The sequence below is a fragment of the Emys orbicularis genome, chromosome 1 (genome assembly GCF_028017835.1).
Source record: "Emys orbicularis isolate rEmyOrb1 chromosome 1, rEmyOrb1.hap1, whole genome shotgun sequence".
NCBI lineage: Eukaryota > Metazoa > Chordata > Testudines > Emydidae > Emys > Emys orbicularis.
The window spans coordinates 124,398,760-124,414,343 of NC_088683.1; the positions used below are offsets into that span (position 1 = coordinate 124,398,760).

A 15,584-nucleotide genomic window follows, 5' to 3' on the forward strand; every position below is an offset into this window, starting at 1 on the left:
AACAAATTGAATAAAAGATGCTGGTAACTGTCCCTGAAAAGGTGTTGGGTTTGATGCCACGTGCTTTAGTTTGACATGTGGGACATAGCCATAGCCTTACATGTACTTCTTTGTTTTTCCCTTTCAGTCTTCAGGTACCAGTATTACAGTTGATATCGCTGTTATGGGAGAAGCTCATGGGCTCATTACCGACCTTCTGGCAGATCCTTCGTTGCCACCTAATGTGTGTACTTCCCTGAGAGCAGTGAGCAACCTGCTGAACACGCAGTTAACCTTCCAGAATATTCATAAGCCAAGGGTTAACCCTTTGATGTCCTTCAGTGAGAACTACACCTGCTCTGACTCAGAGGAATGTCCGGAAAAAGGAGAAAAGCTGACTATTCCCAAGGTATGTGCTAGTCTACATGTTGGCTATCACAGTGAATTTATTCCAGCTACGAAAACTTGACTCCCCCCTTTTGGTATAGTATTGCATGGTTGGGTGTATTAATGGAGATTTTTTCCTCACCTTCTGAAGCATTAATCATTGACTTCTATAAGAAGCAAAATTAAATGGACTAATGTTGTAGTGGTAAAACAGTTCCTATTCCTTCAGTGCTCACACAGTTCAAACCTGATCCTTCATGCAACTTTAGAAATGGACATTCAACTCAGGATAATTTACATACTTGCTATTCCTGTTTCTTAGTAGGTGTTTGAAGGAGTTGGAGTAAGGGGGACCGGGAAGAGCACAGCTCTCTCTCTTTACTATCAGAAGTAGAGGGGAGCTCCTCCTAATCTCTCTGACTTGGGGGAACTCATCTCTGCTTCCTCCTTTTACTTTAGTGCTGAAAACTCCCCCTCCCCTTTCAACTTTTACCAGTGAGTGTTGGTAGCAAGTGATGTCATTATGCATCATTAAGCAGGAGGGAATGAAATGGTGAGATCAGTGCACTCTTCAGTTCTAAAGATCAGAGTTCAAATCTTAATTAGAGTTACAGGTGAAATGAGTTAGATGTTCTTTTCTTAGTCCCTTAGCACCTGATCCAAAACCCATGGAAGTGGGTGTGTATCTTTATTCATTGACCTCCATGTGCTTTGGGTCATGCCTCAAATGACCATTGTCCACTTGAAAAAACCACCGCACAATTCCATCTAGTGGACAACATTTGCTCAAGAAAGGTCTCCATTGCTCAGTCCTCAGTAAGGACTGAGTTGCCCTGGCAGAGCTATGTATGTAAAGACAAGGTATTAACACATCTAAACTGCTTTTTATTCATACAGTAGCTCGAGCAGCGCTAGCATGTGCTTGTGCACCCAGGCTGGGAGGCTCGCTCCCAGATGCAGTATAGACATACCCATAGAGAAATAACCAATGATATTAATTCCTGGTTTCTATATACACAAGTTAGCAAAATTCAATAGATAGAGAGAAACCTCTTATCAGCTTGGAGGTAATTTAAATTGCCAGGTCATCCACTCTGACATATAAACATTTAGTAATATTGCCATTAGCAGCCAGGCTTATATTTTACTTTGGGAACTAAGTAAAACAGTTCTGTGTTGTTCTGTTCTTATCCTGTACAAATAATTTCTGCTGCCTACAGTAATGGAGGCAACTGATCATCAACTTTTATATTTTATAGGACTTTTAATATCCCTCTTTCACTTTTATAGAGCTTACATTTCCTTTAATTGAAGAAAAATTAGTCCCACTGAGCACTTTTGCTGTATATACTCTATATAATGTAATAGCTCCTATTGAAAACTCAATATTCATTGGCCCAGATGACTGCAGTAATGGTGATATTTCCATATGCATAGAATAGTAGATATTAAGATATCACTGTGGATTGGCAAGTGCTGAATTTCTTGGGAGGCTCTCTGTAACAAGGTACATTAGATACAAACTAACATATTTAGATAGTTTTGAAAAAACAACATATACAGCAAACACATCATGTATTATAGGCAGGGCTGAAGGACTGCTTATTCTTCAGGTTGCCTGACACTTCCCATTATGAGACCCTGATTTCAGTTGCTTATAACTTTGCAAAACTTTAACCATTTGGGCTGAAATTTACCATGCACGGTCTCTGCCTCAGACTGAATCTGTTGATCCAATGGCACAATAAGCCAGTGACATCCACTGTAGATCCTTATAAATATGTATATAGTTAATTTTTTTAGTACTTCTCAAACTGAACATTCTTCACGATAATTAAAAGGCAACAAATAATATAAAAATTCAACATCTGCAACATAATGATGTGACCACTTGTATATCCGCAATAAAAGTGACCCCACAAATAACAGTAACCCCCTAATCAACTCCACCCATTCCCTCAACCTGCCTCCTCGCCAGACATCTGGGAAAAACCCCATCTACAAGGATCAGGTAGAGAGATATAAGGAGCATGCAAGACAATCAGATAAGTCAGGAAAACTCTGCTGCAAGCAATCCACTAGAATTTCTCCCCACCCCCTTGCCTTGCCATGAAATATTTTTGCTAGTAATTTTTCTTCCTTTTTGCAAAAGCATTGTGGAAGATTGTGTCCCATCACGTAAATGTTTGATTTTCATGGATTGTCTTCAATTTGGCTGGATAGAGCAGAGAAACCTGCTGGGGGGGTTTTGGCGGGAGGGGGAGGGGCGAAGAGAGGGGTTGTTTTGTTTGTTTTGCTTCCTTTCCTGCTTCCTATCTCTGATGTCAAAGAATGTGTGGCTGCTATTTCCAACTCTTTAAGCAACTTGCTAGTGTGACTTTGGCCAAGTCACTTAGGGCTTGTTTTTCAAAGGTGCTGAGTTCCTTAACGTTGACTCCAATGGAACCTCTGAGTGCTGAGCACTTCTGACAATCAGTCCCTTGATCTTTCTTTGCCTCAGTTTCCCCATCTGTAAAATAGGGCTTATGGCACTTACCCACCTCACAGGGTGTGTCAGGCTCAATTACTGAATTGACATTTTAGATCCCCGATGAAAGGTGGTATATATAATTGCAAAGTATTATCTGCTCTAGCGCCTACGGAAGAGTCTGCCTCCAGGTCTACTCAGGCGAGTGTCATCAACTTGGACCACAACAACATCTGCCACAGGTTTACCTACCTTGGAGCCTGCACCAGTGAGAAGAGACCGCAGTGGCAGCATCAAACCTCATGAATCTTCTTCATCCAGGTAAGAAAATCATCCTGTTTGTATCTTTAGGAGAACTTCTTTGGTTTTCTGTGGGCATGTAGGTGTGTAATAATGTCTTCTCTTGGGAAACTGTAGATCAGAAATTTGAAAGAGTTCCCATTCTAGGTTTGGGGTTTTTTGTTGTTGTTGTTGTTGTTGTTGTTGTTGTTTGTTTTTTAGAGAATTAAAACCTTTATATTAGGCCAGATTACTACAAACACAAATTCAGCAAGGTTTAAAAGCCAAAAGATTCAATGAGTTGCAAAACCAGAACTTAAAAAGATGATGTAAAAAAAAATTATCTATTAAAGGTCTTTGCTAAATTCTTCTTCTATATCCTTATACTCTTTCCTCTGCATTTTCTGAGCAGATAGTTCTGATCGGGGCGGCTCCAGGCACCAGCACAACAAGCGAGTGCCTGGGGTGGCAAGCTGCAGGGGGTGGCGTGCCGATCGCTGTGAGGGCGGCAGTCAGGCAGCCTTTGGTGGCATGCCTGCAGGAGGTCCGCCGGTCCCGCGGCTTCGGCGGCAATTCGGCGGCGGGTACGCCGAGGGCGCGGGACCGGCAGATCACCCGCAGAAATGCCGCCGAATCTGCATGACCAGCGGACCGCCCACAGGCATGCTGCAGAAAGCCACCTGACTGCCGTGCTTGGGGCGGCAAAAAACATAGAGCTGCCCCTGGTTCTGATGATTGATTATAAGTATTTTTAAATGAAATGTACAATTTCAGATATCTGACAAAAAGAGCAAGAAATTTCATGGTGTGTTTTAGTGGTTCCATTAATATTATTATTTCAAGAACACCACAAGTGTTCAAGGGGCTCTACAGACATAAAAGAAGATAAGGTCTCAACCTTGAGCTTTCAAGCTAACTCATTCAAATGTAATGCAAACAATAAAAAGTCATTTGCAAAAGTGTAAGCAGACAACACCACAGAGGAGCATAATCTTGGAAGGCAAGGCCAAAGAAGTGGGTTTGAAAGAGGAAAAGGAGAGTATTGAAAGAGAGTGTTCCAAGCATTAAAAAGGTACAATATAAGAACTATGACACAAAGGGAGGAATTAGGAAGGAGAACATTGATTGCCTAGTGCGTGAAGCAGACATGATAGAATTTGAGACCAGAGACATAGGTGGGGGCAAAGATGTGTAGAACCATTCCTTACAGAACATTTTCTAGCACTGTATCCAGGCTAGTATTCAACGTTCCCAGGGAGTGCTGCTCAACAGGTGCACCATACAATTTTATGTGGGGATTCATAAATTCTTATTACAAAGTTTATAGTTCTGGTATAGAAACAAAATAAAGAGCTAAATTTTCTGTTCATGGCTGTTAAGGCTTCCAAGCTTCCTTGTGCCATCAACATACAACCTTTCCAAATTCTCTCAGTCCCTTTTATCTCATCTTATTAAAGGGCTTATCCTATAAAGGTCTTCCTTTCCATTTGCTGCTACAGGAACAGGATCACAGCAAGTATTTTATGGGGATGAAAATGGTGAGGCCCATGTTATTTGAGGATGCCTGAAGTTTCAGGCCTTCTCAAGGAGGCTGCCACTAGGGGAGACCTGAAGCATTCCAGCTGCAAATAGGATAAAAAGGCCTGGTCTACACTGCGGGGGGGGGGGGGGGGGAAGGGGATCGACCTAAGATACGCAACTTCAGCTGCGAGAATAGCGTAGCTGAAGTCAATGTATCTTAGGTAGACTTACCTCGCATCCTCACGGCGCAGGGTCGACTGCCACTGCTCCCCCATCGACTCCGCTTCCGCCTCTTGCCGCGGTGGAGTACAAGAGTCAATGGCAGAGCGATCGGGGATCGATTTATCATGTCTACACTAGACACGATAAATCGATCCCTGATAGATCGATCACTACCCGCCGATCTAGTGTAGACATACCCTTAGTAAGGCCATGGCCCTAGCTGTGGTAAAAGCTGCAGAGGGGAAGAAAAAAGATGATCATATTTTGTAGCCCTGGAACCAGCCACAGAAGCATCCTTGAAAATATCTGGGGGCTGCAGTATATCTTAGAAACCAAGTGACCCAGTAAAGTGAAATATAAACAAGATAGCACCATGTGGAAATCTTTTTCAGCCACTGTTTTTCTGTGATTCATACAGCTTTCTTGATTTATATTGTTGATTCCAGACTCTCACGTAGTATGTAAACTTCCTAAGAAGGGAATCTGAAGTGAGGGGGAGGGGAGCAATTAAATATTGCTGGTGGTGTTTTTCTAGTTCTGTAACTCTTTATGATGAGCCAACTAAACGGGCTATCAATTCTTCCTAAGTTTAATGTCACCAATTGCATAAGGATAGCTCTGTCAAGCCTCCCAGCCTATTGTTTACAGCTCGTCCATTACAGGAGCAGAAGCAATTCAAATCCCCAGAAGAGGAAAGTGAGGGCTGTATGTCTAGCATAACTTAGCCAAACAAATTGGGGCATTTTGCATCAATAAAACACTCAAGAAAAAGTTCTTGACTAGGAAAAAAAAATCTATTTAATGGCTTATTTTTTCCCTCGCACTTTATCTGTGTTTGGCAAAGTGAGGCTGGATTGGGAGGGAAAGGAATGTGCACCATTCTGTTATCCTCAAAGCCACAAAAGAGGCAATAGAGCCATTCTGTGGCAGCTCCACAGATCACAGGGTCTGCAGCTTTTGTGCCCCACAACCCCTATGAGCAGGAGGTAGCCTATGTATTTCCATAGTTGTGGGCTCACCAGCTTTGCCTAGACTGCTGCATAGGTTCCAGAATCCTGTGCCCACACTTCCCTCTATGCAACAGAAGTGGTGAGGCAAGGTCCTTGCATAGCTTCAAAAGAAAGTAACTTCATGAAAGTAACATCTTAGGGTTCCATATTCACTTCCTTAACAAGTTAGAAGATTTTCCAAGCTCCCAGCATTTCATTCTCATCCTAGGATCCAAAAACCAGCTGGGTTCATTCTGCCTTTTGCTTCATGACAGATAGCTATTCTGCCATCTGAAGTTAGCTACGCCATGAAACAGAACTGAACCTAGCTTGCTCTTCCATAGTAGTAAGATTCCTGTGGTGCTAAGAAGTAAAACAAAAAAATTGCCGTAAGATATAAAAATTCCTCTTAATATAAAATCCCTTAAGTAGTATAGGACCCAGTTTGCTTTGAGGGACCATCTGTTGCCCTATATTCTATGTCAGCATTTAAAATGAGAAGGACTGGGACCTGTTCACCATCTTGTGTTAGAATCTTGAAGCACAGCAGAGTTAGGTCATGACAAGACATTTGAAGGATTAGAGGGCAAAGGCCTTATGGATCTGTGCCCTCATTGTGGAAGAACGCACTGAGGCATCCGTGTAAGCAGGTGGCATGTGGCGGTTCCTTTATTAAATTACAGTGATAAATGCAGCTTTTCCACCTTACAGAATCACCTGGCATCAGGACATAAGAGAGACAGAAGTGTCAAGACTGCCATTCTCATTTTCCCTTTTGTTTTTTTCTTTTTTATGGTGCTTTTCAATGATTTTCTCTTAGATCAGTGAGCAGATATCTACAAGTAGCTTTCCAAGAGTCTCTTAGTAGGGATTTTTTTTCAAAAGCTGCATGTGATGTATCTGAAAGGTGCTGGATTGAAAGCCTTGGAAACTAGAGGCCTCTATTTATCCAGAAAGCAGACACACCACAGGCAGCAGTACTGCAAGCTTCCCCCCAGTGTGAGTCCATCCTGCTGTGGAAGCTGCATCACTACAGATTGCATTAAGTGGCACCCTTGTTGGCAATCTGAGGAGAAAAATCCAATGGGCCTGATTTTCATGGTCAGCAAGGCCCTTTTATACAGCTCCAGGTATGTAAAGAGACCTTAACGAGGTGTAAATTTAATTGAAGCCCACTTTTAGACTACTTCCACACCGTCAGCACAGCATAAAGGAATTTTAGTATAAATTAAATGAAAAGGCCTGGGCACTGAAGTCACTCCTAGTGGCAGTCTCACCAGCACCAAAGCATGGTTGAGGTAAATTGGAAAGCCAGCTTGGAAGAACCTTACCGTACCAATGTTGTAACTGTGTTTGGCTTAAATCAATGACTTAAATGTCTGGAGTTGTCAGTCCAGCACCTCTCGGCAATACTGAATTCACTAAAAATAATAATTGAAACAGTTGATAATGCAGCCCTCCATAGTAGAGTTTTTTGTTCTTACATGTGGAGTGCTGTGACGATTAACTTCTCTCAGAACTCTGTCACCAAGACCTTTGCAGGCAGCAATGCTTATGTAATAATAGTTGTGTGTGTTTGTACTCTTGATCTTACAGCACTGACCCTTGGAACAGCTCAATTCTGATGGCCATCACAAAAAGTAGGTCCTTCTCGGCCTCCTATGCGATGTCTGCTACAAACCATCTGAATTCCAAAAGGCAAAGCCGACAAGGTGAACAGCTATTTCTGGTTTGACGTTTATTTTATTTAGTCAAGCTTGCTTTCCCTAAAGCTGCAGTGTACTCAGGGAAATCTGGTGATTGACACACACACAGCATCTTTTGCTTTCCGTCTACTCTTTCTCCTCACCCACATTCCCATAAATTAGACTTCAGTTATTTCCATCATTTAAAAACACAGTGATCTAAAACGCTACAGTTTATAGTAGTGTTGCTGTAGTGTTTTGACCTTTCCATTATAAAAGTTGTTCGTTTCTGTTCTATTACTTCAGTGATCTATGTGCTAAATTCTGCCTTCAGTTACCTCTAGGCAATCCCATTGACTCCAGTAGGGTTGAAGACCAATTGTATCTCATAACATACTCGTTAAACTGACCATCTGTATATTTTCCATTGTCTTCATTAAGTTTGCCTGGTTATAATAAACAATAGAATTTGTCTTTGTGGGAGATAGGCATAGGCAGCTAATTGTCCTTATCATACAATTATATCCAAATGACAAGAACATTTTAACCTATATGCCTTTCCGTCTGTCATGGAAAAAGTCTAAAAGGCCTTTATTGATGGTCAGATCAAATCAAATGCATATCTGCCAATTTGTGAGGCACAGTTCTTAGACAAGGTTTCAAAAAAGTTACCAGTAACCAATGAATAAAAGGATCCAACTAGTTTCAAAAGGTTATTTTTTTAAAAAAAGAATAAACCTAGAAATTCTTTTTCTGACATTGTAGTGACAGGTGATGTTACATAACATCTTCACTCAGTACTGGGAAACTTCCAGATAATGTTTTAGCCTGAAAAAAAATAGGGAAGATAACTTCTTAACTGATAATAACATTTACAATAGAACAGTTTTTTGAACTCATCAATGGTCTATAGATGGCTATCTTACCTGACTTGTATTGGAGTCCAGAAGAATGTTTCCCCATGCTCTCAAGCACCAAATAAAGATTGTTACCATGGCTTTTCTTGCTAAATCAGCACCTTTGAGCTGAAATTTTCAAAAGCAGCCATTGATTTTGGTGCTCAGTTTGAAACAACTTGGGGATGTTTTTCAGAAGTGCTGAAAATCCACTGATCAAAGGGAAGATCAAAGGGACCTGTCTTCCTGGCCTAATGTTGGGCCCCAAGGAATCCAAAATTAGAGACCATTTTGAAAATATATCTGCATGTTTATTAGATCACCGTCAGCCATGTTTGCTAGAAGAAATTGTTTTTCAACTTCAAGCCTGGAGCAAACTTTGATAACTCCCCTGAGATGGGTGACATCTTGGCCTATTGAAGTCAATAGGAGTTTTACCACGGACATCAATAGGGTCAGGATTTCACCCATATGATTAAAGGAAGTTTATAATGGAAATGTTGGCATGATCCTGACCCTACTGTCTAGAAAAATCTGCCACAAATATAAAATCCACACACAATTTAAAGCTGTAGGAGATTTTTGCCTCTTTATCTTTCTTATTTCTCTTCCATCTATCCCCTGCTTATAAAAATGTATAAACAAATCTTTTCCCATTCTGAAAGAGGAAAAATATTTTCATTTTAGAATGATTCTCTTCATTGCTTTTTTTGTAACTCTTTCACTGCTGTTTTTTCACTGCACCTGTTATGCTGCTGTTGTCCTATTAACCTTTCACTGATGTTTCTAGAATGTTATGGCATGCTTGGTACAGGAATGTGTTACAGCAGCATAGCAGATGCATTCTGGGTACAAGTAAAATATCTCAAAAATTAGGTAGCCACCCAGCTGTCAGGTTAATTACATACCTGAATGCAATGCAGTGATATTGCTTACGTACAACACAGGATTTCTAACTGAATTTGTTTAATGCAGCGCTATTTGCTTCACTGTGAGAGGAGCAGCAAGTATGCTGCAAGGGATATGGCCCTTTGGATAAAATGCAAAGCCAAGATCCTTCACCCCTAAGAGCATTAAAGATCCTGGCACTTTTTGCAAGAATTAGGAGTGTTAGCTCTACTGCTGTGGCCAAACTGCAGTTTGGCTAATTACAGACTACATACTGCTTGCCGAAAATTTCCTTTGCAGCATTGGATGCAGACTTCTGCTTTACTTCCTGACCTAAGCGGTTATATAGCTGCTTTGCGCTACTATGTCATTCCTCAGAGGTGGCTGCATTTCCATAATGGGCAAAGAGATTTCTGTGTAGACCGCATGTATACAATATATAAAGAACCTGAGGGCCCTTTGGGCAGAGAAGTTCTCAGATACCACAGTGATGAGTTAGAAGTGGAAGTAGATAGATATCACAATAACAGAGTAGCAGTTATAAACAAAGGGATAAAGCCAAGATGAGAACCTACGAGATTAAAATAACAGAGATGTAATTTTGAGCTCCCTAGAGAAAATATGTGCTTCTGCCCTGGTACAGAGAAAAATGGTGGTATCTCAAATAATACTGTGTGATAACTGACAGCAAATTTTGACTTTTTAATGGTCACCATTAAATAAGGTTCCATATTTTTACTCCTTTAAAGTGATAGAGGACATCAAAAAGACATATTGAGGATATGTGGATTTCTAGAAAGATGCAAACATCAAAAGCCTTTACTATTATAGTTAATGCTTCATAATCTTAAATCAAAATTATTTTCTAATTCAGAGATGACTGTTTTACCAAAAATATGTTTAGGTAGTTTGGCACCACAGAAACGTTCAAACAAGTAAAAATAACATTTTCTGTAGACTTGAAAATAAACATGATTAAAAAAAACTGGGTGGCTGAGCATGAGAAATATGGCTTAGCAGATCTGAAAGCGTGACATTCCCTGTAACCTCAGGTACAGTTTCCAGCCGGGTTGACTCAGCCTTTCATCTTTCTAAAATGCACACATTTACGTCCTTGCAGTTTATTGTTCGTGAGTCTTTTGTATGAGACTTTAAGGTCTTTTCTGCTATGGCTACATCATGAAGAGTAAGGGTTTGCCCCAATGGTCTTGGCTCAGAATGTCTCCTTTCCCCCCTTGTAATGGGGGACTGGGTGTAGTATTGCAGTGCTTTTCTCACTTCTGGCTCCCCCTGCTGACTGACCATGGTGGGTCTTGCGTGCCTTGGCCCTCCAGTCAAATCACAAAGTCCAAATGAACCATGGTCCAGGGTTCACACCACTCTGCCTATGACAGGTAGGGAAACCCAGGCCCACCCACTATGCTGAGTTCCAGACCAGGGATCGTATAAATAGCATCTTCACACTGCTCGATTCCAGTTTGTTGCTGCTTCTTCCATGGGCCTTTCCTATTGGGCCCCTTTTAGCTTCACCCTTATCTCAGGGTTAACATTCTTAGGTCCTCTCTCTCCCTGCAAATCCAGCTTAAGCAAATCAGCCAGGAACTGACCTGATAAGGCCCTGCATCTCCTTTTATCTGAGTCTGCTGGGCTCTGACTGGCTTCTTCACTGCTTCTTTCCAGTCACTTTGCTGCTTCTTGGGGTGGGGTGTAGGAGGACCACAGGGCCAGCTGTTGGGAGCCACAATGGCCACATAAACCCTGTCACATCCCATCTGTGCACTGGTTTGGGTGCTGCACTTCATCCCAGAGGTGCTCGCCTCTGCGCCACAACTGAGGCAACTATATCTCAGTGGTGCTTGAGCATGTGTCTTCTCTAGTTTCTAAAAATGTTGGAATCCTTTAAGATGAAAGGATAATATATTATCCTTATTTTAAAATATTACTGTTTGGCTTATCACTTACCTACTCATATGTAGAACTCTGGGTTCATTACAAAGGCAGGTAAGCATTTTTGTCTCTACTTTATAGGTGAGGAAATTGAAACGCAAAGATATTAAGTGGTTTGCCCAGAAACAGACAATGAGGCAGAACCTGGAATAAAACCCAAGTTTCCTGACTCCCAGTCTGTTGCCATATACTCTGGACCATGCTGCCTCCCCTTATTTTCCTACCGTGTTCTTTCATTTGTGTATACTGCTTGTATGCCCTTATCAAAGGGGAATATGCCCTAAACATGTAAAGCTAGTAGTTGGCATAGCTCTATTGATTCAATTAAGTTTTGTTGATTTATGCTAGTAGAGTCCTGGCCCTGTGTGGAGAATTTTTTTGTATTGCTCTGTGTATTTCGGAAGTAATTCTCTCTGCATACAGTGAATTGATATATCTGTATATTGACTTTTTTGAATTGAAGAAACTGTTTTCTCTTGCTAGGTATCCCGCCAAACATTTCACCTCTCACTTCCCCATGCCATTCACCTATTCAGGGAACCCCAGCCACCAGTCCCACTGGCAAAACCTCTTCTGTGCAATTTCCAGACCCTACTGACACTGACACCAAGCAAACCTTGAAACCACACAAGGTTTTAACTTCTACTCAGAGCGCACCTGACCGTTCGGAGCAGATTATGGGGCCCCCTGTTATCTGTAGCAGGTAAGATGTTAATTTGATACCCATCTGCTTGTTTTTCCCTTTTTCTTACCCATACTCTTGATTTACTTCAGCACAGTATATTGATATAATTTCCCCCACATTGAAGCAGTTCACTGTACGCCAGTAATGGTTTAGTTCAGTGCTACACAGTATTTTTAAAATTCAAAACAATTAACTGCAATTAAAAGCTTTTACTTATGTTGAGTATGTAGTCTGATTTATAGACAATCGATCTGTGATTTTTTTAATCTAAATTTTCATGTTAATGAAATGTGTTTTTCGTGCCACACTCTAGTCACAATAACACATACTTTGGGGTCATGTTCCGGTTTTTCAATATACAAACCTTATTTAAGAAATGACAGTCAGCCACCTAGGATTTGGAAAAGTACAGACCAAAGATCCACAATGGATCTGATTTTTTCTGATTCAGGCAAAAGCTTAAATGCTTCAGATAAACTATTGTACTTGAAATTCAAATGGACTGTCCATCCTCTCCCCTATCCCAGGTACATTTTATAGTTGTGCCCAATGTATTGCTGCCACACTAGCTCTTTGCCTTTAGCGTTTTCAAAATGCACAGTTTCTACTACGTTACAGTACCTGTAACTAGCACAATACTAGCACAATAATTAAACTAAAGTCTGCACTGCTGTGGGCTTGGCCTCAAGATGGACTGAATGGATTATATCCTTCCAGAGGTGGAGACAAATACACAGAATAGTAATGGTAGTTAATATTTTAAAGAAGCAATTGCAATGAAGAAGTCTGTTGCTACTGCCAAATATTACAAAACAATGTAGTAATAGCATACTTTAAGTAACGCTTAGTTGCTCTAAGAGAACATAGCTTCTAACTTGGGCAGTCACCACCTGGAAGTACTGTTGTTTCATGTCTCCAAAAAGACTTAGTTGAAGTGAAACATGAATAATGGACTCGGCAATGTGTGTCCAATGCAACACTGTGAGAAATTTCAGTATCATGGTGTGAAGTGTGTCAACCCTGTTGGAGATTGGCATGAACACAGTCAAGCTCATCACATTGCTAGTTTTGATCTCAGCAGTTACATTTTTGTGACCTGGGGTCAATGAGAAGAGAACACTTTAAAATAGGGGTCTCTTTCATTTGAGATAATGTTGGATTAGATGCTAGAAAGTGTTGACGTGCTATCTCGGTACCAGGGGTTTAGTTCATTTATTTCTCGAAAATCGTCAGTGTTTTTTCCGACTTATTCACATGACTTTTGATGAGTGCTGTTTTTATTATCTGTTGATGGAGTTTGCTGTCTGTGGAGTTAAGTGGGGACACTCAAAGCTGAGGCTGAGAGTAGTTGCTGTGATAAGTAACTACCTTGTTGGCATTTAGCAACCTTACCTGGTTTTTGAAACAAAACATTTAGGTTTTGGAATAAACATATAGTTAAACTCAACTAGTACCCCAGCCAAAAATATCAGTGTTGTCAACGCAAATATAAATGCCATCCATTAAAATACTAATAATAAATATCATCATTACTGAGAACACTGTTGCAGAATCATCAGTAACAATAACAATTTACTTGTTACTGGTATACAGATGTCACTTCTGCAGATACAAGCTGAACCCCTAGCACATTATTTATGTACCCACTGCTAACATAAATATAATATATAAAAAAAACAGCTCAGGGAGACAGATTGGGTTATCCCACAAGAGAATGTCACTTGGAGTTGGTTGCATCAGTAGTAAAATTATTAGTAAAATATTAATTATGAATTATTAATACATTTTCTCAAGCCTGGATATTCAGAGTGTAAGCTACTATGTGTTCATGGTATATGAGGTAAAAACAATGAAGAAAAGACTACATAATTATACATTAAACGCAAACAAAAACTTACAAGAGTTAGTAGCCCTGCTCTCTCTCACTGTCCAGCAGTTATAAGGCTGCTGCTCATTGAAGACTGGATCCACAGTCTGATGAAGTCAATGAGAAGACTTCCCTTGTCTTCAGTGTGCTCCAGGCTCAGGAGATTAGTGGCATATACTCAGCACTTGGTTTTAGTGCTGCTTGTCTAGGGTACGTCTTCACTACCCGCCGTATCGGCGGGTGGCAATCGATTTATCCGGGATCGATATATCGCGTCTCATTAAGACGCGATATATCGATCCCCGAACGCACTCACCGTCGACTCCAGAACTCCACCAGAGCGAGCGGCGGTAGCGCAGTCGACGGGGGAGCTGCAGCCGTCGATCCCGCGCCGTCTGGACCCCAGGTAATTCGATCCAAGATACTTCGACTTCAGCTACGCTATTCGCGTAGCTGAAGTTGCATCTCTTGGATCGATCCCTCCCCCCCCCCCAGTGTAGACCAGCCCTTATACTCCACACCTGAGTGAAGTGTGTCAGGCTAGTTGGCAATAAAACCGTCCAGCCAGCTTTCCTAAATGCTGTAGCGTAACAAATCAATAAGTCATTTAATGTCGTCCACATTGTCCAATTTTGTGGCCCTCATTATTTGGACGCTTACCCAATTTGAATTTGATAAGCACTTTTAAATGGGATAAAACTGATAACGTACATAGGATCTCTGTTTTTTTAACTTAGGGCTTGTCTACACTTACCGTGGATCGATGCTGTGGCGATCGATCCACCGGGGAGGGGGGTCGATTTAGTGGGTCTACACTTTTGCAATCATTAAAAGATTTCCTTTGCCTCCAAGGGCTTTGGATCAGGCTCCAAGTTTCCTACAGACTGTCTTAACAGTGTGCTCACTTTTGCCTTCCTTTGCACTCTGTTTCACTTGATATCCCTGAATTCAGTGCTTAATTTGTGCCAGGGCTGACCCCTGACACCTCTAAGATTGGCAGTTCATAGCCAATGACTGCATCTCGGGGCTTGCCATGTCAGTTATGAAAGTAAAAAAATTGCTTTTAATAGTGTAATTGTGTTATATTTTCAATTTGCTCTTTTGTACTTGTAAACTTAGAAAATAATAAACATATTTAAAAAAATCATATTGGGGTGGGATTCACTGATATGATGTGCCTCCTTTGCACCACACTGGCAATGGCAAGCAGCTCTAAACCCAGCTTAGCTGGCTGGTTAAGCCGCGTTTATGGCTGCCTTTTGCAATACTGGCACCCAACAAAAAATCAGAGCATTCCTGTGAATTTGTCCTTTGGCTGCGCAAAGGACTGTAGATTATATGGTAGGGCATAATCCTGTACTAGCAGCAAGGATCAAGAAATGGTCTAGATGACTTTTCCTCTGTAATTTACATGATTCTTTAATGTTCATGTTCTTTAATATTGTGTTCCAGCTGTGGCAGACCGTATAGCCAAATAGGTTCTGGCACTGGTGCGCTGGACAGAGGTGATGGAACAACACATGCCCTGACCAGAACAGGTAATTTTCTGGTTGTAAAATCAAAAAAGTTGATCCTCTAAAATGTGGTTGTTGAGGGAGTGTGTAGACACTCCTGTCTTTTTTTTTTTTTTTTTAATACAGCGATAGTACATGGGTGAGATCACAGGAATGATGTTTGTTACTGTTCCAAAGGAAAGGAAATACAGTCCTAGGCCAAGACCATCCCCTTAAGACATTCTCCATGCAACGGATGGTTGTGAGTTTCTGAAGGTG

General features: G+C 41.1%; 1 protein-coding gene across 1 annotated transcript in view; it reads left to right on the forward strand.

Annotated features, from left to right (window-relative positions):
- Positions 1-15,584, forward strand: part of PDE3A (phosphodiesterase 3A) — a 373,127-nt gene that overhangs the window by 319,881 nt on the left and 37,662 nt on the right. Inside the window, exons 3-7 of the mRNA XM_065417047.1 lie at positions 128-388; positions 3,000-3,154; positions 7,441-7,556; positions 11,744-11,963; positions 15,265-15,350. Of these exons, the coding sequence (XP_065273119.1) occupies positions 128-388; positions 3,000-3,154; positions 7,441-7,556; positions 11,744-11,963; positions 15,265-15,350 (838 nt within the window). The remainder of the gene's footprint in view (positions 1-127; positions 389-2,999; positions 3,155-7,440; positions 7,557-11,743; positions 11,964-15,264; positions 15,351-15,584) is intronic.